At 45.9% G+C, this 24,145-nt stretch overlaps 1 protein-coding gene across 3 annotated transcripts; it reads right to left on the bottom strand.

The window, feature by feature from the left end:
* Positions 1-18,159: 18,159 nt before the first annotated feature.
* MRPS24 (mitochondrial ribosomal protein S24) lies at positions 18,160-23,770 on the bottom strand. 3 transcript variants are annotated; one of them, XM_063931946.1, is made up of 4 exons: positions 23,614-23,770; positions 21,345-21,425; positions 20,103-20,214; positions 18,160-18,554 (listed from the first exon to the last, which is right to left on the bottom strand). In XM_063931946.1, exons 1-4 carry the CDS (start codon positions 23,737-23,739, stop codon positions 18,271-18,273), a joined length of 603 nt encoding a protein of 200 aa, XP_063788016.1. In that variant the 5' UTR covers positions 23,740-23,770; the 3' UTR covers positions 18,160-18,270. The 3 variants fall into 3 exon arrangements, with proteins under 3 accessions (XP_063788016.1, XP_063788015.1, XP_063788017.1); XM_063931945.1 differs by having other exon boundaries at positions 21,345-21,428; positions 23,614-23,769; XM_063931947.1 differs by lacking the exon at positions 21,345-21,425.
* Between the last annotated feature and the right edge of the window lie 375 nt (positions 23,771-24,145).

The raw sequence follows: 24,145 nt of genomic DNA, 5'->3' as shown, positions 1-24,145 counted from the left end.
GCTCGCTGAGACGGATTTTCAACGGTCTCGTGGTGCGACCAATATAAAATAAATGGCATTTACACTCTATAAAATATATAAAAATTTTTACATTGCAAGTAATAAAATCCCTAATCTTCACATTGTTGCCGTTGATACAAACTGACTCAATTTTCTTAGTCCCATCACTCGGGACCTCCCTACAGCAGATACACATTCCGCAGCGGTGAAAACCCTGCGTTAAAATCCTGCCCTCTCTTTTCTTTGGCGGTATGTAACTGTTGACTAGGGAGGTTTTCAAATTGGGCGCCTTTTTATATATGAAACAAGGACGGTCAGGTAATATGTTGCCTAATATTGGGTCTTTTTTCAAAATTTTCCAATTCCGTTTAACTGATTTTTCAAGGGCCTTATGCTGAGAATTAAACCCTGTGATAAATGCCCATTCAAATCTTCCTTTCTTGGGCTCCCTTTTTGGTTTATCGACCAAAAGTGTAGTCCTATCAGAGTTCTCAACAATTTCCATAGCTTTCTCCATTTTAGTTTTGTCATACCCACTTGCTTCAAATCTGTTCATCATCTGGCAGGCTTGAGTCTGAAAGGTTTCCATCTCGGAACAATTTCTTCTCAGCCTTTTTAGTTGGCCATATGGGATGGAGTCTAGCCAGTTGTGATGATGGCAACTTTCAGCATGGATGTATGTCAAGGAATCAGTTTCTTTCGTATAGGTGCTAGTGGATAGACAATTGTTCTCCACGTTCAGGGTTAGGTCCAGAAAGTTCACTGTGTCTCTGCTTATGGTAAATGAAAGCTCTATATTTAAAGAATTAGAGTTCAAATGCTCGCAGAAAGCCTTCAGCTCGACGTCGTCACCACTCCACACAAACAGGACATCGTCGATATAGCGTTTCCAGGACACCAAGTTCGCTCCAAATGGGTGACCCGTATATACAAAGTCGGATTCCCATTTGCCCATAAAGATGTTTGCGTAGCTCGGAGCGAACCTGGTGCCCATCGCTGTACCGACCTTCTGTATATAGTACTCCCCCTCCACAACAAAGTAGTTGTTGGTAAGTATGAACTGAATCCCCTCCAAAATAAAATGTTGTAAATTCTCCTCCAGAGTGCTGGAACTTAGATAGGATGCTACTGCACTCATCCCTGCTTCATGGTCGATAATGGAGTAAAGAGATCTGACATCAGCAGTAACCAGAATATAGTCGTTCCTCCAGGTAATAGTTGATAGGAAGTTCAGTAGGTCCTTCGTGTCTCTGAGGTGTGAGGGGTTAGTGAGTACCAGAGGTTGCAGAAAAAAATCAATGTACTCTGAGAGATTTGCAGTCACTGATTGGATACCTGACACAATTGGGCGACCTGGAGGTTTTGAAGCATCCTTATGGACCTTAGGTAATAAATACAGAGCTGGTACAACTGGATTAACGTTAAAAATGAATTGCTTCTCTGTGTCCTTTAGGACTCCCATGGTGCTATATTTATCAAGTAGGGTCGTCAGGTTGGAGTTGAACTTATTCGTTGGATCAGATCTTAGCTTTGAATATGTGTCTTGATCTTTGACATGTATCTCTAATTCTTTAATGTACCAACTCTTGTCCATAATAACTACTCCTCCGCCTTTATCGGCGGGCTTCACTACAATTTCCGTATTGGACTTCAGGTCCTTAAGTGCAGCCCTTTCTTTAAATGATAAATTTGACCTAAAACCAACCGGTTTAATGTCTCTCAAATCTCCCTGTACAATTTCGCTGAATGCCTCTATGAAGCTTCCCTTAACGTGAGCTGGAAAAAATAGGGATTTGGGTTTGAAGGGAGTCGTGCTCGCAATCTCTGCTTCTCCTAAATCACCTATTATGGTTTTGGACATAAAAATTTTTTTTAAACACAGTTTCCGGACAAATTTATGTATGTCTACAAAGGTCTCAAATTTATTAATTGGTATAGCAGGGGCATACTTGAGACCTTTCTCCAGAACAGTGACCTCATACTTGGTCAGAGTATGGGAACTAATATTAAAAATTTTAACGCCCTTATCCCTACTAGACAGGGCCTTGGTTGTGGTGCCACCATCAGTCAAGGTGGTTGGTTCTGAAGCAGTGAAAACCGAGCCGGTGGCAGAAGTAGGGTCTGTACTCAACGTTTTTGGTGTAGATCTTTTTCTACCCTTTCGTTTATCTCTTTTCCTCTTTTTGGACCGCAGTTTTTTCTTTCTGCCTCCCCTCTTCCCTCTATGTGTACCCTTATGGACTATCTCCATCTCGGGGATTTCATTCCCTTTTCTAAAAAACGGGGATGGTCTCTGATTTGTCCCAATGGTCCGAATCTATTTTCGTTTTTCCTCGGGGTGTTGTAAAGGGGTACTTGTTCATATTCCCTTCTAAATCTGTCCCTCTGTCTGGTGTTTGGAGCTGGACTTTCTCTCAGTCGGTCGTCCCTCCAGTACGTATCTTGATGTCTCGTTTGGTGGTATCTTTGTCTTGATGGGTTCTCGGTCCGTTCTGTGTGCCAAGCGTGGCCTCTCCTTTGGGTCGCTAAATTTGTCCCTCTATATCTATTGAACCGAGATCCATTCTGGTTATGTCGAGCTGTATTCGACCTAAATGGTGTCCTTCTGTGGTGACATTCTATTTCTCTGTCTGAATTATGGCCCCTAATGGTCTCATAACCTATCTTCTCATCTGGATCGTTAGGTCCAGTAGGAGATTCTGAAATTACATCCTGTGTGTTCTTTGCCTCCTTCTTATCTCTAATGAATTTCCTGATCTTCCTGTCCACAAGGAGCTTTTCTTGTTTTTTTATATTCAGTTCAATCCTATTTTCGAATTCCTTGTAGTCAGCAAGATTCGAAAAAGGAGTAATCAGATCCTTATATTTCTTTATCTCATTATCCAGATCACTAAGTTCTTTTCTTCTTTCGTTTATAATTAAATTCATCAGGGAGAAGGAGCACTCGTTGATAATTTTGCTCCACTCTTCCTTGAAGGGCTCAGAGGCTGTCTCAAAGGATGCTTTTTTGTTAATCTTAAGACCTCTCGGAATAAGTTCATGTGTAATGTACTTCTCCAAGGTTACAGTTTCCCACCATATTTTATTTTCTTTCATTAAGGTGGTTTCTAGTTTTCTCATGATATTCTCTAAGCTCACATCTAAGAGCTCAATACATTCACCCTCGTCTTTAAATAGATTCTCTAGCATGGATCTCCTCTGATCCCGATATTTAAACATGGTTGCAGCGAAAACACAGAATATTCAGGCAGAAGGAGAGTTTGAACAGAAATGATCACAATAGCATATGTCTAAACACTCTGCGTGTTGCGCATACCCTCAAAAGGCTGCCCTATGAGTCCGTGACCAGAGGTGGTGTCTCTCCAAAACACCACAAAAGGATATCTAGTGCATATAAGAATTATGGTCACGAATCCCACTAGGCGCCAAAAATGGACAATGTATATAAACAGTTAGTGGTTTATAAACAAAGAATAATTGTGTATACAACCCTTTTCTCCTAGGGCGTAGTGTCCAACATCCAAAAGCTCACACCTCCTTCTCGCAGCGTGAATAGCTTACATGCAGCATATGAAAATAGAGGGGAGAGGAGAGCACATGTGTAGTACAGTATTTTTAATCACATATACATACACAATTTGCAATAAAAAAAGGGGGGGAGGGGAACACAATACACATGAAACAATAAAAAGAAAATGTTCAGATTATGGAAATGATAAACCCAGGTGTGGAAGCCGCAGGGGGAAAAAAGCTGAAGAATTACCAGAGGGTTTGAGAACCCAAAAAAGTTCTCAAACAGGTTCTTTAAAGTCCAAAGAGCCGTCCCGGGCCGCACGCTCAGACTGTCTCTGGTCGCTCCACAGCCAGATGTCCACCAGATGCTATCCACATGGGGTGCCGCCAACGCGTTTCAACTCCCTTTCCGGAGTCTTTCTCAAGGCCGTGTATCATTTCCAAGTGTAAGTCTCCATATATTTAAGCATCCCATCAGCCAATCACGTCAGACGTTTCTATATAATTCATTTAATTGTTCGCACCGGTGTTAGCGGGTTGCTATGGTAACCGGAAGTGTATCTACATCACTTCCGCCCGCTCGTGCATGCGGTCGTCGTCATGGGAACCCGGCGCTCTGGCTCGTAAAACTGACGTCTTTGCAGCTGTCGTCATGGGAACCCGGCGCTTTGGCTCGTAGAACTGACGTCTTTGCAACTGTCTCCATAGTGACCAGACGCACGGGTGTCTCTTCGTCGGAAGTCCGTCTCTAGCTGGCATTTAGTCTCCATAGCAGCCAGAGGTTTATAGTCACAGCCAGCAAATGTTAAAAAAATTGCATCTAAATGCATTCAGGATGTGTATTAATAAATCCAATGTCCTTAAATAACTAAAATACTGTAAAAATCTAAAACAAAAGATAAAACATACCGTGAGTAAAATAAAATCACATGAACCACTTCAGTTCGAAATCAATATTAAGGCCCATAGGTTGCAAAGTATTAAAGTCATAAATATAGTGCATTTCGCTTTTAGCTAAAAGAGTGTTAATATCCCGCTCCCGCGGCCCACATTTGACCACTTTGATCGCCCCAAATCTAACAATACCCCCTGTGGAACTCTTATGATGGTTTTTAAAATGGTTAGAAAGGGCATGTGACTCTAAGCTTTTCTTTATATTTCTACAGTGCTCGCTGAGACGGATTTTCAACGGTCTCGTGGTGCGACCAATATAAAATAAATGGAATTTACACTCTATAAAATATATAAAAATTTTTACATTGCAAGTAATAAAATCCCTAATCTTCACATTGTTGCCGTTGATACAAACGGACTCAATTTTCTTAGTCCCATCACTCGGGACCTCCCTACAGCAGATACACATTCCGCAGCGGTGAAAACCCTGCGTTAAAATCCTGCCCTCTCTTTTCTTTGGCGGTATGCAACTGTTGACTAGGGAGGTTTTCAAATTGGGCGCCTTTTTATATATGAAACAAGGACGGTCAGGTAATATGTTGCCTAATATTGGGTCTTTTTTCAAAATTTTCCAATTCCGTTTAACTGATTTTTCAAGGGCCTTATGCTGAGAATTAAACCCTGTGATAAATGCCCATTCAAATCTTCCTTTCTTGGGCTCCCTTTTTGGTTTATCGACCAAAAGTGTAGTCCTATCAGAGTTCTCGACAATTTCCATAGCTTTCTCCATTTTAGTTTTGTCATACCCACTTGCTTCAAATCTGTTCATCATCTGGCAGGCTTGAGTCTGAAAGGTTTCCATCTCGGAACAATTTCTTCTCAGCCTTTTTAGTTGGCCATATGGGATGGAGTCTAGCCAGTTGTGATGATGGCAACTTTCAGCATGGATGTATGTCAAGGACGCTATATCGACGATGTCCTGTTTGTGTGGAGTGGTGACGACGTCGAGCTGAAGGCTTTCTGCGAGCATTTGAACTCTAATTCTTTAAATATAGAGCTTTCATTTACCATAAGCAGAGACACAGTGAACTTTCTGGACCTAACCCTGAACGTGGAGAACAATTGTCTATCCACTAGCACCTATACGAAAGAAACTGATTCCTTGACATACATCCATGCTGAAAGTTGCCATCATCACAACTGGCTAGACTCCATCCCATATGGCCAACTAAAAAGGCTGAGAAGAAATTGTTCCGAGATGGAAACCTTTCAGACTCAAGCCTGCCAGATGATGAACAGATTTGAAGCAAGTGGGTATGACAAAACTAAAATGGAGAAAGCTATGGAAATTGTCGAGAACTCTGATAGGACTACACTTTTGGTCGATAAACCAAAAAGGGAGCCCAAGAAAGGAAGATTTGAATGGGCATTTATCACAGGGTTTAATTCTCAGCATAAGGCCCTTGAAAAATCAGTTAAACGGAATTGGAAAATTTTGAAAAAAGACCCAATATTAGGCAACATATTACCTGACCGTCCTTGTTTCATATATAAAAAGGCGCCCAATTTGAAAACCTCCCTAGTCAACAGTTGCATACCGCCAAAGAAAAGAGAGGGCAGGATTTTAACGCAGGGTTTTCACCGCTGCGGAATGTGTATCTGCTGTAGGGAGGTCCCGAGTGATGGGACTAAGAAAATTGAGTCAGTTTGTATCAACGGCAACAATGTGAAGATTAGGGATTTTATTACTTGCAATGTAAAAAATTTTATATATTTTATAGAGTGTAAATTCCATTTATTTTATATTGGTCGCACCACGAGACCGTTGAAAATCCGTCTCAGCGAGCACTGTAGAAATATAAAGAAAAGCTTAGAGTCACATGCCCTTTCTAACCATTTTAAAAACCATCATAAGAGTTCCACAGGGGGTATTGTTAGATTTGGGGCGATCAAAGTGGTCAAATGTGGGCCGCGGGAGCGGGATATTAACACTCTTTTAGCTAAAAGCGAAATGCACTATATTTATGACTTTAATACTTTGCAACCTATGGGCCTTAATATTGATTTCGAACTGAAGTGGTTCATGTGATTTTATTTTACTCACGGTATGTTTTATCTTTTGTTTTAGATTTTTACAGTATTTTAGTTATTTAAGGACATTGGATTTATTAATACACATCCTGAATGCATTTAGATGCAATTTTTTTAACATTTGCTGGCTGTGACTATAAACCTCTGGCTGCTATGGAGACTAAATGCCAGCTAGAGACGGACTTCCGACGAAGAGACACCCGTGCGTCTGGTCACTATGGAGACAGTTGCAAAGACGTCAGTTCTACGAGCCAAAGCGCCGGGTTCCCATGACGACAGCTGCAAAGACGTCAGTTTTACGAGCCAGAGCGCCGGGTTCCCATGACGACGACCGCATGCACGAGCGGGCGGAAGTGATGTAGATACACTTCCGGTTACCATAGCAACCCGCTAACACCGGTGCGAACAATTAAATGAATTATATAGAAACGTCTGACGTGATTGGCTGATGGGATGCTTAAATATATGGAGACTTACACTTGGAAATGATACACGGCCTTGAGAAAGACTCCGGAAAGGGAGTTGAAACGCGTTGGCGGCACCCCATGTGGATAGCATCTGGTGGACATCTGGCTGTGGAGCGACCAGAGACAGTCTGAGCGTGCGGCCCGGGACGGCTCTTTGGACTTTAAAGAACCTGTTTGAGAACTTTTTTGGGTTCTCAAACCCTCTGGTAATTCTTCAGCTTTTTTCCCCCTGCGGCTTCCACACCTGGGTTTATCATTTCCATAATCTGAACATTTTCTTTTTATTGTTTCATGTGTATTGTGTTCCCCTCCCCCCCTTTTTTTATTGCAAATTGTGTATGTATATGTGATTAAAAATACTGTACTACACATGTGCTCTCCTCTCCCCTCTATTTTCATATGCTGCATGTAAGCTATTCACGCTGCGAGATGGAGGTGTGAGCTTTTGGATGTTGGACACTACGCCCTAGGAGAAAAGGGTTGTATACACAATTATTCTTTGTTTATAAACCACTAACTGTTTATATACATTGTCCATTTTTGGCGCCTAGTGGGATTCGTGACCATAATTCTTATATGCACTAGATATCCTTTTGTGGTGTTTTGGAGAGACACCACCTCTGGTCACGGACTCATAGGGCAGCCTTTTGAGGGTATGCGCAACACGCAGAGTGTTTAGACATATGCTATTGTGATCATTTAGTCCATAATATAGCCCCAGAAGCCGTGTAAATGGATTTCAGCGTAGCATCCACCTTGCGATCTGCCGGGTCTTTCACTGGCAACGTCACCTGTTTAGACAACCTGGAGACAGAGGCGTCAACTATCGGCGGGGACTCCCATTTCTTTCTATCTTCGTCTGGGAAGGGAAAGCTACCCATACCCTCTTAGGGATCTGAAATTTCTTTTACGGAGTTTCCCAGGATTTTTCAAAGATAGCGTTTAATTCTTTGGATGCTGGGAAGGTGAGGGGGGGCTTCTTATTATCTGTAAAAAAGGCCTCCTGCACCTGTTCAGGAGCTGTGTTAGCAATGTGTAAAACATCCCTTACAGCCTCAATCATCAACTGCACCCCCCTAGCAAGTGATGCTGTCCCCCTCAACACAACCCCGTCACCGCCTGCAGTGTCAGAGTCGGTGTCCGTGTGTAAGAATTGCAAAAGCACGTTTCTGAGAGTGTACCGCAGGGGACCCCGAGGAAGCAGTATCAGACCATACAACCATAGAGGATTGTAGGATCTGAGTATTATGCTCAGTCCTAGCAACCCTGTCAGAAATCTGAGAAATAGTCCCCCTCAGAGAGACTAACCATTCTGACTCTCTAGTAAGGATCTGAGCTATAATAGTGCAATCCTGATTACATGGTATGGAGTCCTCCTGGGAAGACAAATCCTCTGCAGCATATGATACAGTGTCCCTAGACATGTTGTCACACACACCAAACACCCCTCAAACACACAGGGTATTCCCTAGACAGAGTTTCCCCCCCCCAAGAATGGCAGAGAGACACAGAGATTGGAGCCAACCCACATGCAGCGCTATTAGAGGTATAGGGGAAACCCCAACCCGCGCTGACTGTGTCCCTTAATAGGTGACACAGCCTATAATACAGCCTCCCCCCCCTTCTACAACCTCCTGGTACAGTACAGATAGCTAGAGTTGCACTGGAGGGACCTGGACATCCACTAGTAGTGATTGCAGGCAGGAAAAATGGCGCTGAACGCTGCTGGGTCCGCTCTGAGAAGCTCCGCCTCTTCAATGGTGCTGTCTTCCCGCTCTTGAAGATTATACTGGCCTGAGGAATTCTGTGCTGACTGAGATCCGTGGACCCCGACAGGCTGGAAATGGTCAGTGTAGGGTACCTTGCTAGCTCAGGGCGCCCCTCACAGCGCCGCACCGTAGTACCGCTGAGCTGTCCGGGAGCGCGGTTAATACCGCACTCCCACCCCTAAGCCGCCCTCTTTACACTGTCCCCCCGCTTGTAAGGGGGGGGACAGTGACTAACTCGCCAACTTCAGCACATTGAGGGGTGTTGCGGCTGGCTGCCGGGGTGAGCGTTCCCCTGCGGCAGGGTGCGATCAGTCCCCTCTGGAGCTCAATGTCCAGTCAGCGGAGGCAGTGGCTCAAGACCCCGCAGGGCGGACACTGCTCCCCCCCACATTCCCTCAATGCAGGGAGGCTGTTGCCAGCAGCCTCCCTGTAAAAAAAAATAAGAATTTACTCACCGGTAATTTTATTTCTCGTAGTCCGTAGTGGATGCTGGGGACTCCGTAAGGACCATGGGGAATAGACGGGCTCCGCAGGAGACTGGGCACTCTAAAGAAAGATTTAGGACTATCTGGTGTGCACTGGCTCCTCCCCCTATGACCCTCCTCCAAGCCTCAGTTAGGAACTGTGCCCGGAAGAGCTGACACAATAAGGAAAGATTTTGAATCCCGGGTAATATTCATACCAGCCACACCAATCACACCATATAACTCGTGATAGGAACCCCGGTTAACAGTATGATAACAATGGAGCCTCTGAATAGATGGCTCGCAATAACAACCCGATTTTTGTAACAATAACTATGTACAAGTATTGCAGACAATCCGCACTTGGGATGGGCGCCCAGCATCCACTACGGACTACGAGAAATAGAATTACCGGTGAGTAAATTCTTATTTTCTCTGACGTCCTAGTGGATGCTGGGGACTCCGTAAGGACCATGGGGATTATACCAAAGCTCCCAAATGGGCAGGAGAGTGCGGATGACTCTACAGCACCGAATGAGAGAACTCCAGGTCCTCCTCAGCCAGGGTATCAAATTTGTAGAATTTTGCAAACGCGTTTGCCCCTGACCAAGTAGCTGCTCGGCAAAGTTGTAAAGCCGAGACCCCTCGGGCAGCCGCCCAAGATGAGCCCACCTTACTTGTGGAATGGGCTTTTATTGATTTAGGCTGCGGTAATCCCACCGCAGAATGCGCCAGCTGAATAGTGCTACAAATCCAGCGCGCAATATACTGCTTAGAAGCAGGAGCACCCAGCTTGTTCGGTGCATACAGGATAAACAGCGAGTCAGTCTTTCTGACTCCAGACGTCCTGGGAACATACATTTTCAGGGCCCTGACTACGTCCAGTAACTTGGAATCCTCCAAGACCCTAGTAGCTGCAGGCACCACAATAGGATGGTTCAAGTGAAAAGCTGAGACCACCTTCGGGAGAAACTGAGGACGAGTCCTCAACTCTGCCCTATCCATATGGAAAATCAGATAAGGACTTTTACAAGACAAAGCCGCCAATTCTGATACCCACCTGGCCGAAGCCAGGGCCAACAACATGACCACTTTCCACGAGAGATATTTTACATTCACAGTCTTAAGTGGCTCGAACCAATGTGATTTCAGGAATTCCAAAACCACATTTGGATCCCAAGGTGCCACTGGGGGCACAAAAGGAGGCTGAATATGCAGAACTCCTTTGACAAAGTCTGAACTACAGGCAGTGAAGCCAGTTCTTTCTGGAAGAAAATTGACAGAGCCGAAATCTGGACCATAATGGACCCCAATTTGAGGCTCAACGTCACTCCTGCTTGCAGGAATTGTAGGAATCGACCCAGCTGAAATTCCTCCGTCTGGGCCTTCTTGGCCTCACACCACGCAACATTTTGTCGCCAAATGCGGTGATAATGTTTGCGGTGACATCCTTCCTGGCTTTGATCAGGGTAGGGATGACTTCCTCCGGAATGCCCATTAGGATCCGGTGTTCAACCGCCAGGCCGTCCAACGTAGCCGCGGTAAGTCTTGGAACAGACAGGGTCCCTGCTGCAGCAGGTCTTGTCTGAGCGGCAGAGGCCAAGGGTCCTCTGCAAGCATCTCTTGAAGTTCCGGGTACCAATCTCTTCTTGGCCAATCCGGAACCACGAGTATAGTTTTCACTCCTCGCTTTCTTATTATTCTCAGTACCTTGGGAATGAGAGGCAGAGGAGGAAACACATAAACCGACTGGTACACCCACGGTGTCACTAGAGCGTCCACAGCGATCGCCTGAGGGTCCCTTGACCTGGCGCAGTATCTTTTCAACTTTTTGTTGAGGCGGGACGCCATCATGTCCACCTGTGGTCATTCCCAACGGTTTACCCGTATTTGGAAAACTTCTGGATGAAGTCCCCATTCTCCCGGGTGGAGGTCACCCATCGGAGAATCCTTGTGGCTTCTTCCATCGCCATCCTGCTTCTTGTGCCGCCCTGTCTGATTACATGGGCGACCGCCGTGATGTTGTCTGATTGGATCAGTACCGGCTGGTTTTGAAGCAGGGGCCTTGCTTGGCTTAGGGCATTGTAAATGACCCTTAGCTCCAGAATATTTATGTGAAGCGAAATCTCCTGATTTGACCACAGTCCTTGGAAATTTCTTCCCTGTGTGACTGCACCCCAGCCCCGAAGGCTGGCATCCGTGGTCACCAGGACCCAGTCCTGTATTCCGAACCTGCGGCCCTCTATTAGATGAGCCCTCTGCAGCCACCACAGCAGCGACACCCAGGTTCTTGTCGACAGGGTTATCCGCTGTTGCATCTGGAGATGGGACCTGGACCCTCTGTCCAACAGGTCCCACTGGAACGTCCTTGCGTGGAACCTTCCGAATGGAATTTGCTTCGTACGAAGCTACCATTTTTCCCAGGACTCGTGTGCATTGATGTACCGACACCTGTCCTGGTTTTAGGATGTCTCTGACTAGAGATGACAACTCCTCTGCTTTTTCCACTGGAAGAAACACTCTTTTCTGGTCTGTGTCCAGAATCATTCCCAGGAACAGAAGACGTGGCGTCGGGACCAGCTGTGACTTTGGAATATTTGAGAATCCAGCCCTGCTGTTGTAGCACTTCCAGAGAAAGTGCCACCCCCACTACCAACTGTTCTTTGGACCTCGCCTTTATCAGGAGATCGTCCAAGTATGGGAAAATTAAAAACTCCCTTCTTGCGAAGGAGTATCATAATTTCGGCCATTACCTTGGTAAAGACCCTCGGTGCCATGGATAACTCAAACGGCAACGTCTGGAACTGATAGTGACAGTCCTGTACCACAAATCTGAGGTTCTCCTGGTTCGGAGGGTAAATAGGGACATGCAGGTACGCATCCTTGATGTCCAGGGATACCATGTAATCCCCCTCGTCCAGGCTCGCAATAACCGCCCGGAGCGATTCCATCTTGAACTTGAACCTTTTGATATAAGTGTTCAAGGCTTTTAAATTTAAGATGGGTCTCACCGAACCGTCCGGTTTCGGTACCACAAACATTGTGGAATAGTAACCCTTTTCCTGTTGAAGGAGGGGTACCTTGACAATCACTTGCTGTGAATAAAGTTTTTGAATAGCCACCAACACTGCCTCCCTGGCAGAGGGAGTTGCCGGTAAGGCAGATTTTAGGAAACGGCAGGGAAGAGACGTCTCGAATTCCAGCCTGTACCCCTGATATACTACTTGAAGGACCCAGGGATCCACCTGTGAGAGAGCCCACTGTGCGCTGAAATTTCTGAGACGGGCCCCTACCGTTCCCGGGTCCGCCTGAGCAGCCCCAGAGTCATGCTGTGGACTTACCGGACGCAGGGGAGGACTTCTGCTCTTGGGAACTAGCTGTGTGCTGCAGCTTTGTCCCTCTACCTCTGCTTCTCGGCAGAAAGGATGAGCCTCTAGCCCTCTTGCTTTTCTGGGGCCGAAAGGACTGTACCTGATAATACGGTGCTTTCTTTTGTTGTGGGGTAGCCTGTGGCAAAAAAGTCGATTTCCCAGCAGTAGCTGTGGAAACGAGATCTGAAAGACCATCCCCAAAAAGTTCCACCCCTTTATAGGGCAAAACTTCCATGTGCCGATTCGAGTCGGCATCGCCTGACCATTGCCGAGTCCAAACCCCCGTCTGGCGGCAATGGACACAGCGCTTATTTTTGATGCCAGCCGGCAAATATCCCTCTGTGCATCACGCATGTATAAGACTGCGTCTTTTATATGCTCTATTGTCAGCAAAATATTGTCCCTATCCATAGTATCAATATTATCCGACAGGGAATCTGACCACGCAGTGGGAGCACTGCACATCCATGCCGAAGCAATGGCTCTGGTCGCAATATAATGCCCGTGTGTGTGTATATAGCTTTTAGGGTAGCCTCCTGCTTTTTATCAGCAGGTTCCTTCAGGGCGGCCATATCCGGAGACGGTAGTGCCACCTTTTTTGATAAGCGTGTAAGCGCTTTATCTACCCTATGGGGTGTTTCCCAACGTGACCTATCCTCTGGCGGAAAAGGGTACGCTGCCAATAACCGTTTAGAAATTATCAATTTCTTATCGGGGGAAGTCCACGCTTCCTCACACACCTCATTTAATTCCTCAGATGCAGGAAAAACTACTGGTAGATTTTTCTCCCCAAACATAATACCCTTTATTGTGGTACTTGGTGTATTATCAGAAATGTGTAATACATTTTTTATTGCCTCAATCATGTAACGGGTAGACCTATTGGAGGGTACACTAGTCTCATCGACGTCGACACTGGAGTCGGTATCCGTGTCGACATCTGTGTCTGCCATCTGAGATAGCGGGCGTTTTAAAGCCCCTGATGACATATGAGACGCTGTAACAGGCACAAGCTGAGTAGCCGGCTGTCCTATATCGTCAACCTTTTGTGTAAGGAGTCGACACTTTTACGTAACTCCTTCCATAAGTCCAACCACACAGGTGTCGACCCCGCAGGGGGTGACAGCACATTCACAGGCATTCGCTCCGCCTCCACATCATTTTCCTCATCATACATGTCGACACAGCAGTACCGACACACAGCACACACACAGAGAATGCTCTGACAGAGGACAGGACCCCACAAAGCCCTTTGGGGAGACAGAGGGAGAGTATGCCAGCACACACCAGAGCGCGATATACCACAGGGATATCACTATACAGAGTGTTTTCTCTTATAGCTGCATATATATATATATATATATATATATATATATATATATATACATACACTATACTGCGCCTAAATTTGTGCCCCCCCTCTTTTTAACCCTTTCTGTAGTGCAGGACTGTAGGGGAGAGCTAGGGAGCGATCCCTCCAGCGGAGCTGTGAGGGAAAATGGCGCCAGTGTGCGGAGGGAGATGGCTCCGCCCCTTTCTCGGCTGGCTTTCTCCCGCTTTTTTAGTAACTCTGGCAGGGGTATTTTTACACCTATATAGCCCCTGGGGTTATATATGGTGTAATTTTTGCCAGCCAAGGTGTAAATATTGCTGCTCAGGGCGCCCCCCCCCAGCACCCATCAGTGACCGGAGTGTGTGGTGTGCATGAGGAGCAATGGCGCACAGCTGCAGTGCTGTGCACTACCTTGGAGAAGACAGAAGTCTTCAGCCGCCGATTTTCCGGACCTTCTTGCTTCTGGCTCTGTAAGGGGGACGGCGGCGCGGCTCCGGGAACGGACGACGAGGTCGGGTCCTGTGTTTGATCCATCTGGAGCTAATGGTGTCCAGTAGCCTAAGAAGCCCAAGCTACCACCAGTTAGGTAGGTTCGCTTCTTCTCCCCTTAGTCCCTCACTGCAGTGAGCCTGTTGCCAGCAGGTCTCACTGTAAAATAAAAAACCTAAACTATACTTTCTTCCTAGGAGCTCAGTAGAGCCCCTAGTGTGCAACCAGCTCGGCCGGGCACAGAAATCAGAGGCTTGGAGGAGGGTCATAGGGGGAGGAGCCAGTGCACACCAGATAGTCCTAAATCTTTCTTTAGAGTGCCCAGTCTCCTGCGGAGCCCGTCTATTCCCCATGGTCCTTACGGAGTCCCCAGCATCCACTAGGACGTCAGAGAAAAAAAACATACTCTAAAATAAACTTTTCTAAAGAAGCTCCTCCGAGCACATTTTCTGGTAGGAGGGGCATAGAGGGAGGAGCCAGCCCACACTATTAAACTCTTAAAGTGCCAATGGCTCCTGGTGGACCCGTCTATACCCCATGGTACTAATATGAACTCCAGCATCCTCTAGGACTAAGAGAAATGTATGAATGCATATATAACAATGCACAGTAAACACTGAATGTATATCACAGAATACTAAATATTCATATAGTAGTGCACATGTTCTTAACCAACGGCATCTAAACGACATGTAGAATACTTAAGTGTCCTGTAAATGCACAGCGCTGATGAGGCAGGTGGCTTTACAGAGGAGACAGTGCCCAGCAGTCCCAGGATCAGCGCAGCTATGTGAAATGGCGCCCAAACACTGACAGAGAGTGAGGGCGAGAGAAATGCAGCTCCAGGGCAGGAACACCTGTTGAAGATGGCGCCTGGAGCTTGGGGAGGGACTACAGGTCAGCGCCTTATCCCCTCTGCTGGACTTCACCACCGGGTACTATGGAGCCTATAACAAACGGATTTTTGTAAATCCGACCTGTGCTCCCTGCCCTGGTGGATATAATGGGGTCCCTGCACGGCCACAGTGTCCACGCCAGCGGACACTGGGGGACCCCACTTACCTCCTCCCTGAAGTGCGGCCACGCGATCCAGGAGAGCAGCAGCGGTGATGTGTGCCTGATGACCGGAGCGCCTCCGCTGTAAGTATCTGGGAACCAGGCCGCGGGAGTATACCCGGGAACCAGGTCGCGGGAGTATACAGCACCGCTGAGGGAGGTGTTGGGGCCGCAGCACAGAATGTCAACATGACATACACTGCAACTAGTGCTTGTGCTGCGGCCCTTGAAGTCTTCTAGAAAAGCTCTTTTCAGGCCTGCCTAGCGCAGCCCCCCCTGTTAGTGACTTGCACTGCAGGCACCAACTTACAAACTGAGCTCCAGTGCCTGGAGGCGGGGATATAGAGGAGGTGGTGCAGTGCATCCTGGGAACAGTCAAAGCTTTAGTCTGTTGGTGCCTTGGCTCAAGATCCAACTCTACACCCGATGTTATTCCCTGTGGAATCCCAGTGTACCCCGCTGCATAAATATCCAAAGGTGAACTAAACTATTTATTATGTGGAGATTAACATATATTTAAATGCCTGTAAATAACTATTAATAAGAAAACGTCCATTATACAGTCACATATGAAGATGCTTCTCCTTACCAAGAAACTATCTACTGCCACCAATCCTGTGATAGTTAGGTGACCTCCGTTTTGGCAGAATGAGGACGTTTCATATTCGACGCTATCATGTTATGACTAAAGGTGCATACACATGGAATGATTTGTCTAACGATCACAGTATTCCCGACTGGACGAACAATCGTTCCATGTGTATACACGATATCGTGCATGGCGCACTCCCGTAAGGTTGTCTGTCGCTTCCCCTGATCTTACAGCATATGTTCAAAAGATCAGGGAAAGCGGCTGCTGCTCCCATGCAGAGCTATTGGGGGGGGGCAGCATAGTGGGCAGTCGTGTGTATGGCCTCCCGAGGAGCGTCAGTGGGTACACATCGTACCATATGTACCCACCTTTAACCCCTCGCAATGCACCCAGCAATGTAAAATGCACAGGGGAAATAAGTCCATTGACAACAGGGAGCATACGCTTGGTCACATGAATTACAGGGGATGCAGTTAATATGGCGGCTCTCGGGATCCCGGCGTTAAGGAGACAGACGTTGAAATCCCGAAAGGCGGTGAAGTACCAATGTCCGGAATCCTGACAAAAGCGGGGTATTCCCACTGTTAGTGGGTCCACGCCACTAACCGAGTGGGAATAGAACCTGTGGTGAGCAAAGTGAGTCACCAGGTCCGAAGCGTGGCGAGACCGCGTGGGTAAAGCGACAGGCAGCATCCCGTCTGCCGGTAAAACATACCGGACCTAATTACTGTATCTCCTGTATGACATGTAAAAAAAAAAAACCATGCCTTGGACCTGTTACATTCCAACACACATTTAATATAAACTTGTGCGCTATAAGAGATACTGTATCACGTTCAAATTTGGGATTAGAAATCGGGTGTGGGATGATAGATAGACAGTGTCTAGTTAGACAGTCAATAGATAGACACCACATGTTAGACAGACATTAGGTCGACAGGGTCAGAAGGTCGACAGTGTCAAAAGGTCGACATGGAAAAAGTAAACAGTACAAAAGGTCGACAGGGTCAAAAGGTCGACATGAAAATGGTTGACGCACAAAGGTAGACACCATTTTTTGTTGTTGCATTTTGGTGGTTTGTGTGGATAGTTTTGTTATCTGGGACCCCCAATTGTAGAAAGGCTGCGCGCTCGCCACAAGGTTTATAACCAACTCCATGCCGACATGGATAGAGAAGGTAAGAAATAGTCCAAAAACATGTAAAATAAAAAAAAAAAACATGTCTACCTTTTTTTTATGTTGACCATTGTCATGTTGACCTTTTGACCCTGTCGACCCTTTTCTTGTCGATCTTTTGACCCCTTCGACCCAATGTCTGTCTAACATATGGTGTCTAATTAGACACTGTCTATCATCCGGATACCCTTTACAAGTTAGTGGGTACCATTCCTTTTCTTACATATATCCACAGTATCTAACAATATCCTGCCTAACTAGAACCATATCATAAGCCAAATCACTAGCTTCTACCAACCAGTGTTCCTCTCCCCTGCATCTGGCCAGATAAAAGCGGAGACACAATTGTTAAACAACAAATCCACCATTTTCTTGCTTTTAACGTAATTTAAGGACATAGGAATACTTTGGAATGCTGTAAACATCTTGTACTTTGAGGTGGCTTATGTTTCAGCTTCACCTTTGGTTTATTATTTAAAAAAGACCATAACTTTCAACAAATACCGATCTGCCAATCTTGAAAGATTTATCATTTTACTAGTAACGGTTGGCACATCAGCTGATCGTTACCATGCACTAGCAATATACAGCCCCAGTTGGTAACTGAAATCCAACACGTTGGGAAACCTGATTTGCCGATTACGATCACTGTTTGGCCGTACCCCATACATTGACAATTCATCCCCCCAGTCATCTGCAAAATGGGGAATTGCCCCCAGTCCATCACAGAAGCATGAGGACTTTGTGTGAGCCGTCTAGAAAGGTTGTAATTGTGTAGAATAGATTATGTGGTTGGTTCAGAAATTTGCTAAACGTGCCTGAAGTTTGAAAGATGATTTATACTGCAAACAAGTTCCCAGTATATACCAGCACTACATGTCCCAGCATTTACTAAACACCCATCATCTAAATCCTCAAAGTCAGCATAAACAAACTCAGACAATAGAAAGAAGTAGCAGTTTATTCAGACAAAGGACGTGGGCGCAGAGAAACGGAAGCCTGTTTCTGGTTGCTGGTCACTGAGGGGGCTGGACAGCACTTCTAAATGAAGGAATTACAGATACTTGTAAATGACTTTCTCCTCCACAGTTTGTAATTCCAGTTTCACCGGACACTTGTACAAATAGGAAAGCAGCGTCTCGGTGTAGCCAGTCAGGAAGTACAGCTTCTGTGCGTTGTGGTAGCGGTTAAGGACAGCACAAATCACTATTAGATTGGCGCGGCGCTTGATCACAATCTCATTGGCCAGGCAGCCATGGAACGTGCCATACATAAATTTGCGTATGTAGACGTCCTCTATGGTGCGTTCTGCAGCACCACCCTCACCATCCAAGTTACCTGAAAGAGCGCAGGAAAAAATGCACACTTAATAGCCATATAACACACACGAGATGATAAAGGCCCCTACATCAGCGATCAGGGAAAAACAATTCAATGATTCTGTGTTTTTCCTCAGATTTTAGGATTCTCCAAGCTACCAAAATGCACCCATGCAGTGTCAATATTTTTCAGTAATTACAGATCTGCCAGTCTTGAAAGATTTATCATTTTACTAGTAACTGTTGGCACATCGGCTGATCGTTACCATGCACTAGCAGTACACAGCCCCAATTGGTAGCTGAAATCCAACACGTTGGCAAACCTGATTTACCGATTCCGATCATTGGGGCAGATGTATTAAGCCTGGAGAAGTGATAAGTGCAAGGTGATAACGCACCAGCCAATCAGCTCCAATATGTAAATTAACAGTTAGGAGCGGACTGGCTGGTGCGTTATCACCTTGCACTTATCATTTCTCCAGGCTTAATACATCTGCGCCACTGTTTGGCCGTACCCCATACGCTGCCAATTTATCCCCCCAGTCATCTGCAAAATGGGGAATTGCCCCCAGTCCATCACAGATGCATGGGGCCTTTGTGTGAGCCGTGTAGAAAGGTTGTAATTGTGCAGAATAGAAGAATAGCTTATGTGGTTGGTCCAGAAATTTGATAAGCCTGCCTGAAGTTTGTAAGATTACTTATACTGCAAACCAGGTCCCAGCATATACCAGCACTACATGTCCCAGCATGCCCTGACATAGGGGTTAATTCAGACCTGATCGCTGTGCTGTGTCTGAACTGCAACAGCTGTCTCAGCCCTGCGATCGCTTCTGTCTCATTGACAGGCAGAGACGGTCGCTGGGCGGGAGGGTGCGGCCCGGCAGCGCAACCCTCCCAGCGGCGAGTAGCTCCCTGCCAGTATACAAAAGTATTGCCGCTGTGCAATGCTTTTGTAATTGTGCGGGGGGGGGGGGGGGGGTCGGGCCTGACATGCGGGGTGGACTAGCCCTGTGCTGGGCGTCCCCCCGCATGTCTCTGTGACTGACTGTAGAAGCACATCTACGATCAGGTCTGAATTAGGCCCATAGTTTTGCTGTTAGGGCATGCTAAAATTGACGGCATGCTGGGATGTGTAGTCCACAGCACGTGGAATGCCACAGGTCGCCTATCCCTGCAGTAAACAATAGACGTTTTATAAATATTTGCTAAAGAGCAACTTGGCTATACCATAGAATATACAGATATGAGAGGACTCTGTACAGGTTTGAGAATGAAAACCTAACTTCATAAATTGCGTAGATAAAATGGACTGCAGCCATAACACAGATTGCACAGCTGAACTGAGGCTATTGCTGCAGAACAGGAAGGGTACTGTTCCTGTGCTTCATTAGTAAGCGTTAGCTATGACCATACAACACAATATCTGGCCTTATATTTACAGCTGCGCCTCACACTGCTCGAGGAGCCATGCCTGTCTTCTCAGACGACCGTTTTGTAATTCCACTCCATTGCTTCTGATGTTATGTCGCGACAATAAATAACTGAATTGATGTGTAAAAGCACTCACTTGTGTGTTGCGACAGCCAGCCTTTCCTGTGGGCAATGTAGTGCGGAGGGTGTGCTTGTTCGTAGGTCACAGGCTTATCTCTTTTACCCACACGCACACGTGCAGCACGGTTCTGTGAACAGGACAGATGGCTCAGATACCATGTACCATATACACACTTGCATCACCCTTACCCAATAATTAGAGACCAGTCAGGCAGTGCTATAAACACTTCATAAGCCATACGACACTGGCATAGTTCTCTATAATAGACTGAATCAATGTAATAGAAAATAAAAACCCCCTCAAATGTATTTCATATGCTTTAGAGCAGGCCTATCCAGCTGTCCTGTGGGTAAGATGTAGTCCTCCAAGCAGTCCACAGCAAGCAGATAGTTACATATATTAACCATTTAATTGTTTATGCAGAAAACAATTCAGAAGTTGTTCAATACACACTGCCGTATTTCTGTAAAAGCTTGTCCCAGCCACATAAAAAAAGTCACTTCTCAGTAGTCAATAATGTTACACTTATTTTATCAGCTTTCTAAATCATAAGTAATCAGAAGAAAGGCAGACCCATGAGACTCTCCAAGAGAGAAAATTGTGGCAACTCCCTAGACTGCAAATATTGAAATTATTTAAGGGTAAGTCAGCCTAATTCACCCATTGCTCATGTTCACATATATGAACCAAAGCATTTGTAGTTTTACATAATTGTTTTCAGATTTGTGATTATTTTCACTTAATATGAAGGAGTATTTGATTAGGAAATGTTTAGAGATGATATATGGTGAATGTATTTTGTCTTTCAACATCTAACACTGCAGGATGACAGGGTCTGGCTCAGAGATGGGCGCAGCATTGATATCGGAGGCAAGCAGCCCATGTTTTAAGTCTGAGCATGCGTCCCAAGGGTGGTAACCGGGTTGTGCCTAGGTAGATACGTCTTTTTTTAGCACTTGCTCTAGCACTCGTGCCCATATTCCGACAGACATCCCGAGAAATCAGGCCTGCTCTAATGTCAGACGGTGTGCGACTTTTTATGCAAAGTGGAGGATAAGAGACGCAGCCAGTGGGCGTGTCTGTATGCGGCATTAGCATATATTCGCAGTTGCGCCAGTGCAGTGCCCACCTTTGGATCAGGCCCACAGTGAGGTAACATTTCCATTGCTGAACCAGCCACTCTGCACTTACCGCACTGGAGGCGATACAGAAGGCAGCAGCAGCACAATGATGACACATATCCTTACTGACACTTACCTTTAAACAAACGGAGGTGGTCTGAATACAACGAACTGGAGACTGTCTGGGCAAAGTGGCTTCTAGCCCCCTAAACAAAACCTGCTAAAATGGAAATAAAAGTTTGGCCTGATTTAGGATCACAATGAATAGTTGTCACAAAACTATCATCTCCTCACTTTGGCACGTGAGGGACTTATTGCATCCACCCTAGTAGAGGGCATGCACATCAGCCACACAGGGACTACTTGTGTCACTTGGCCCAAATGTTCAGCAATGGGATACATTCTCAATGCAGCCTCACATGTGGGTACTCATATCAGACAAACAACGCTATTTGGTGCTTGAGCTGAATGGATCACACTGAGCCTGTTAGTACATGGTAAAGAAAATCTACATTCATTAGGTCGACTCCATATGGTCTACAGGCACAAGGTCAACATTGACAAAAAGTCAACATGACTGGTCTACGCAAAAATGGTCAACACACCTTTTTTTTTGCATTTTTGGGGTTGGTGTGGAAAGTTTTTCCACCTGGGACCACCATTTGTAGAAACGCTCCGCTCACCACGCTTCAGGAACAGTGTCTCGCCCTGCTCCGCAATGTCACTAAAGGTTCTGATTTGTGATATGGATAGAAAAGGAAGGAAAAAGTCCAAAAACATGAAACCCTCCCCCTCAAAGCATGTCGACCATATGAACTCATCAACCTTTTGAACCTGTCGACCTTTTATCCATGTCGACCTATAGTCTGGATCCCAATCAGCAGCTGTCTGCATTTTCCTGAATGAACAGAATACACCAGTACTCTTCAACTGGGTAATTCTCAGGCAGATCTATTCCTCAGGGGCCATTTGTGCGGCAATATAGGGACACTATCAGCATGTGGCAATTATGTTGTACTGTAAGACTACTAATGCTAAAATGCAAGAAATGTAAAAAAAAGAGTTCCTCTAGTAAGACTCCAAACATTTGAAAACTTAACATTTATTTTTTGGTAGCAGCATATTTCCTACGTGATAATCTAAAAAAAATTTTTATAAATAAAGAAAAAGACACCCACTCATGGGACTTTATTACATGCACAAAATACAAGTGATTATGGGAGCATAACTGCTCGTATTTTGTGCATGTCTCAAAGTCCTGTTAGTGCCACCATCTACGCCTCATTGGCTTATTCTGACATTTTAGACGGCACCTGTACATGCAGGCCAATATGGACGATCTCGTCCATATTTGCCTGCACTTCTATGGAGCCAGGTGACGGGGGGAGGGAGTGAAGCTTCCCCCCCGCCGCCAGGTTGCCCGTATCCGTCGTCGTGCAGCTCGGCGGCGGATCACTCAATGTGTAGGGCCCTTTAGATTGTAAGCACGCAAGAGTATGGCCTACTTTATTCATGTGCTTTTCCTTTTCTTACTTACACTATCTTATACACCATACTCCCTTTGATGGCACCAATCCCCTGGTTTTCCATACCTATCGTTTATTGTCTTGAACTGTAAATGCTAGTTTCTGGTTTGCTCATTTGATTATGTATTGTGTAATGGACGCTGCGGATCCCTTGTGGTCCCATATAAATAAAGGATAATAATAATATCACTCAGAATTACAAACATGGCAATTGCTACCACATTAGTTTTAAACTGAGACACTCATGAATTACACAGGTTCTGTGGCTGGCTGACTTCAAACCTGCATATCACCTGGTTTTAATTAGCCACAGGACCGACCTGTGTAATTCATGAGTGTCCCAGTTTAAAGGGATAGTATGGTAAGCCTATTTAGAGCTCATCTGCACTTTTAGGCTTTTAAAGGTAAAGGCCCATACACACGGCTTTTAAAGGTGCAGACACCGTCCAAGCATACCTGCAGTAAAGAACCTAGTAAAACCCATGCCCTCCACTGGTTATCATTATATAGCATACTTGCCTACCTGACCCTCTCCATGAGGGAGAAAATGCTCTGTTCCTGGACTTTCCTGGTAATGTATGATTGCCATCACCTGTGGTGAAACACCTTTCTTCTCAATTAACTAGCTCACCACAGGGGATGGCAATCATACATTACCAGGAAAGTCCAGGAACAGAGCATTTTCTCCCTCATGGAGAGGGTCAGGTAGGCAAGTATGTTATATAGACAAGTGACAGGAGAAGTCTGGGGATATATTGACGAGCATAAAGGACCCATGGATAGTGTAACACATTCCACCCAACATCACTAGGAGACAATTCTCATCACCTAATTAATTAGTGACCATATGCTACTTGCTGACCCCAGTGTCGCCATTACCTGCAGCCGGGAGACAGCACAGGACATGGGCGCCGCCATCTTTGCAGCGGACCAGGGAGACTGAGATATGGCGTCATGCAGATGGGATCTGCCATTAGAGAGAACAGCGGCCCCTACAGGCCGCATCTGCCAGCGCGCCGTAGCAACGATGTTTGTTTCTCCCTGAGGGTGCTGGTGACGGCGGGGGAGGGAGGCTCCGGCCCGGCAGACATCCGGCTGGGGCATATATACTGATATTTACATTTATTTTTGCTTCATTCCCTGCTGTTTTGTACTGCTAAATATTTGGCTTCAGTGGGTCCACAGTGATTCTTCTGTACATGACAGATAGGGATGCTCTGTACAGATGAAAACGTACATAATTATATTTCTCTGACGTCCTAAGTGGATGCTGGGGACTCCGTCAGGACCATGGGGATTAGCGGCTCCGCAGGAGACAGGGCACAAAAATAAAAGCTTTAGGACTAGGTGGTGTGCACTGGCTCCTCCCCCTATGGCCCTCCTCCAAGCCTCTGTTAGGTTTTTGTGCCCG

Source organism: Pseudophryne corroboree, chromosome 6 (assembly GCF_028390025.1).
Source record: "Pseudophryne corroboree isolate aPseCor3 chromosome 6, aPseCor3.hap2, whole genome shotgun sequence".
Classification (NCBI taxonomy): domain Eukaryota; kingdom Metazoa; phylum Chordata; class Amphibia; order Anura; family Myobatrachidae; genus Pseudophryne; species Pseudophryne corroboree.
Note: the sequence above shows the minus strand (reverse complement) of the source record. Positions and strands in the feature narration are given on the sequence as shown.

Coding starts and splice junctions, on each gene's coding strand:
- MRPS24 (XM_063931945.1), bottom strand. CDS start 23,739: ATGCGGCCTGTAGGGGCCGCTGTTCTCTCTAATGGCAGATCCCATCTG. Junction 21,429..23,613: donor GTGCTGTCTCCCGGCTGCAG/GTAATGGCGACA, acceptor TTTCCATTTTAG/CAGGTTTTGTTTAGGGGGCT. Junction 18,555..20,102: donor CTGGCTGTCGCAACACACAA/GTGAGTGCTTTT, acceptor GCGCTCTTTCAG/GTAACTTGGATGGTGAGGGT.